The sequence below is a fragment of the Macadamia integrifolia genome, chromosome 7, assembly GCF_013358625.1.
Source record: "Macadamia integrifolia cultivar HAES 741 chromosome 7, SCU_Mint_v3, whole genome shotgun sequence".
Classification (NCBI taxonomy): domain Eukaryota; kingdom Viridiplantae; phylum Streptophyta; class Magnoliopsida; order Proteales; family Proteaceae; genus Macadamia; species Macadamia integrifolia.
In genome coordinates this window covers 22,890,627-22,893,975 of record NC_056563.1, presented here as the reverse complement: position 1 = coordinate 22,893,975, position 3,349 = coordinate 22,890,627, and the positions used below count along the sequence as shown (strand labels likewise).

At 37.6% G+C, this 3,349-nt stretch overlaps 1 protein-coding gene across 1 annotated transcript in view; it reads left to right on the top strand.

Moving 5' to 3' along the window:
- LOC122084627 (cytochrome c oxidase subunit 6a, mitochondrial) overlaps positions 1-2,928 on the top strand; it is a 9,378-nt gene extending 6,450 nt beyond the window's left edge. Inside the window, exon 4 of the mRNA XM_042653027.1 lies at positions 2,699-2,928. Within this exon, the coding sequence (XP_042508961.1) occupies positions 2,699-2,736 (38 nt within the window). The 3' untranslated portion in view covers positions 2,737-2,928. The remainder of the gene's footprint in view (positions 1-2,698) is intronic.
- Positions 2,929-3,349: the final 421 nt, after the last annotated feature.

Here is a 3,349-nt window from a genome sequence, read left to right as displayed (position 1 = left end):
AAAAAAAAAAAAACTATTTTTGCAATGAACGAAAGCTTTGCTTCCTCAAGTTTTGTGGTGATTCATTGGCCCCGTTGTGGTGATTCCAAGGTCATATCCCCCTTCTCTTATTTTCATCTTTATTTTTTCATCCTATCTGGGATTCAATCGGTTTATAAATCTAAAATCTGTTCCAGAATCTGAGCTCAAAACTCCTTTAATTTCTCCATTTTCTAGTATTCCTTCCTCCAATAGGAAAACTCTAGATCTTCAATCTGACCATTGGATCTGTCTCTTGCAATCAGCTTTATCCAACTAAACAGTGCACTCTATCTTGAGATCAGGGCGTTCAGTTTGTCTTCTGCAAATTGATTTCTGTCTGAAATTTTGGTTTCTTGAATTCTGTTGTTTGGCTGATTACTGATATTTGGTTTCGGTCACATATTATGGTTGCTTATTGATTAATATTGCTGATAGATCCCATTTTTATTCATGCTTTAAGATTTCAGATCTCCCAATCTGAGCTTTGGAATTACTTTGCAGGACTGCTGCTCAGTCCTTCAATGACTATCTGCCGGAGTATTGGCCTCAGCTGATCCTCTGTTTTTTCTGGAATCAATTTTCTCTCAGTTCTGGTTTTAACCATCACTGTGAATCTGTTTTTCATCCTGGATCTCTAAACCCTATCCTTATGTTGCAGATAAATCACATAAATGGGTTTATTTTAGTGAAAGTAAGTTTTGTGTTGGGACATATTTATTGGGCCTTTAGTCCAATGGGTTTTCTTTGTAATAGATCACTTTAATGAGCCTAAAATGTGGGTAGAAGGTAATTTTTTTTTTTTTTTTTTTTGTTATTTTATTTATTAAGGGAAATTTACATCCACCTCCCCTGATGTTTGACCAAATTACATCCACCCCACTCGTGTTTCGTTTATTACAAATAAAACCACCCAAGCTGACAGTGTGAGAGGTGTTAGTTATAAAATGGAAAAAGACATAAATACCCTTTTACATGTGTTAACTAAAGCAACCAATATGAAATACCTATTTTACCCAAATTCCCCAAACTGAAAAAACCTACCTTGTCTGGTGAAGGTACGTTTCTGAGAATCCCAGTGGAGTAAATCCATGAGATGATGATTCACCTTGGGGGGAGGCACCAATGAGGATGAGTTTGGAGAAGAGATCAGGTAAAAGTGGGGGGATACAATAGGGAATATGATTAGCAATAACTTATGGGGAGGTATACAATAGGGAATATGATTTATTATAGAAGGATAGACTTATAATAAGACTAAAATGAAGGCTAGGGACTAGGGAGTAATAAAGGAGAGGGAGGGGTAGTTTTGAAACAAAGGACAAAACTCAAGATATTGAATTAAAGGGGAGGGGGTTGTCTTCAACCTCATGATTGGAACAGGGAGGCAGAAATCCAGCACACTACAAAGGAGAACTCCTTAAATTGCTATCAGTTGGACCTGAAATTTCAGGCTAGGAGTTGCGACCCAAAGCCGTACAGCATACAACTGGTAGCAGGTCATGTGAAAGAGATTAACCTGATTCAAGACCTGGCAGTAAATACACTTTCAGGCTCGGTTGTGGTGCAAATATCTCACAGCAGGGAATGATTCTTGGGAAAAAAACACAGATATCGGTGATATAATGAAGGAACAGGGAAGCAAGTGTTTCTTTTGAACCTGGTAATATGACCCAACGGAGAAGAGCACGGAAACCAGTGATATAATGGAGGAACAGAGAAGCAAGAAAATATGGAAAGAAAAGCAGAAAAGAGAGAAAAAAGGAAGGGTAACCGGAGGCTAGTACCTGCAACGAGTAAAGGGATCGGGGGAAGGGAAACAACAGTCGACCAATTCGACACAGACACACACAGTGTATGCAACCAACTCACAATTTCATTCCATATATTCAACTTGTCTTTACAATTGTTTGGGACAATCATTTATAGAAAGAAAAGAACCAACCACTTCTACTAAAACTATGGTAGAGTTTGAGACAAACACCATTCTCTACCTCCTGTTCCTATGTAATAAAATAAAAGACTACAAGTTAAACCCAGTTAAATAACTAAACTGCCACCAGTCTTGATGGTAACAAAAACCCAGGTTGGACCGGTTCTGTCTGGGCTGCGGTTTCCAAACCCGGTCATGTTGGTCCAACCATTATAGTGCCATTGCATCAAAAGGCCCAACACATGATCCAACCCAAGACTTATTTTCACTAAAGTAAGCCTATTTGTGTCATCTATCTACATCAATGAAATGATTATTCGATTAACTAATTACCATAAAATGAGTGGCTACATGGAGTTGTGTTTTCAATTTCTTGATTGACAGAGTGCCTTTTCTGTTCCACATGGTATGCTGTTTAGGCCCTTTACCGCGTCTATTAATATCTTTTTATCATCAAATCCGGCATTTCTCTGGCTTGGGATTCTAAGCCTCAAAAGCTTGGACCTTTTAACTGACATTACCCACTAGAATTTAAGTAATAAATTTATAGTGAATTCGAATTTTTAAGAAATTTGGCCTTCAATGGTCCATGATCTGGCTATTTCCATAATTTAAGTTGTCTTTCTTGACTCTTTGGGATGATTGAATAACCAGTCGCATTGATTTGTGTTCAAATTCTAATTGATTTCTGTCTAGTTATAAAACTGACATTTTTTTCATTGTTTTCTTTGGCATATTATGCTACAGGTCCAGATGGCCTTTTTGAGGTGAAGGAACACCATTAAGGGAAGTACAAGTAGATTTTTTTGAAACATTAAGACCTGTTCGAATATTCCCTTAGCTTTCTCAAGCAAGGTGATTTTAAACTTCGACTGTGGTTAGTTGTGTTGGGTTTTATCTTACTCTGCGGTCCAATAAAAACAATGGCGCAATCTCCCCAGTATGTTATCTTGATTTCTTGAATGGCTGTTTTACTACATTATCCCAGAAAGCTTTCATTATTTGTGTCACAATTCTTTTTATCTAGTTTTTATGAGCCATGTCCCGACTCCTGAGTGTTAGGATAAAAACCAGGATAAAGGGGAGTGATTGAATGCATTGGGTTGGCGGTTAGCTAGTGGGAAAACCTGTTCCTAACCTATTTGCACACATCATGGGTGAAAAAAAGTAAAAATTTGGGGGTCAATGTATACTTCTACTTGGACTTCAACAGTGGATGGTTTTCAGCTGTGGTTAGTTTCTGTCTCTACAACCTACTCGGATAAGCTTTAAGCCTCCTTTAGTGGAGGAAGAAGGCATGTTCGTACTATGATAACTTGTTAAGATAGTATGATGCAGAGATAACTGAAGAATGCTTACCCAAAAAAAAAAAAAAAAAAAATGAGAGAGATAACTGAG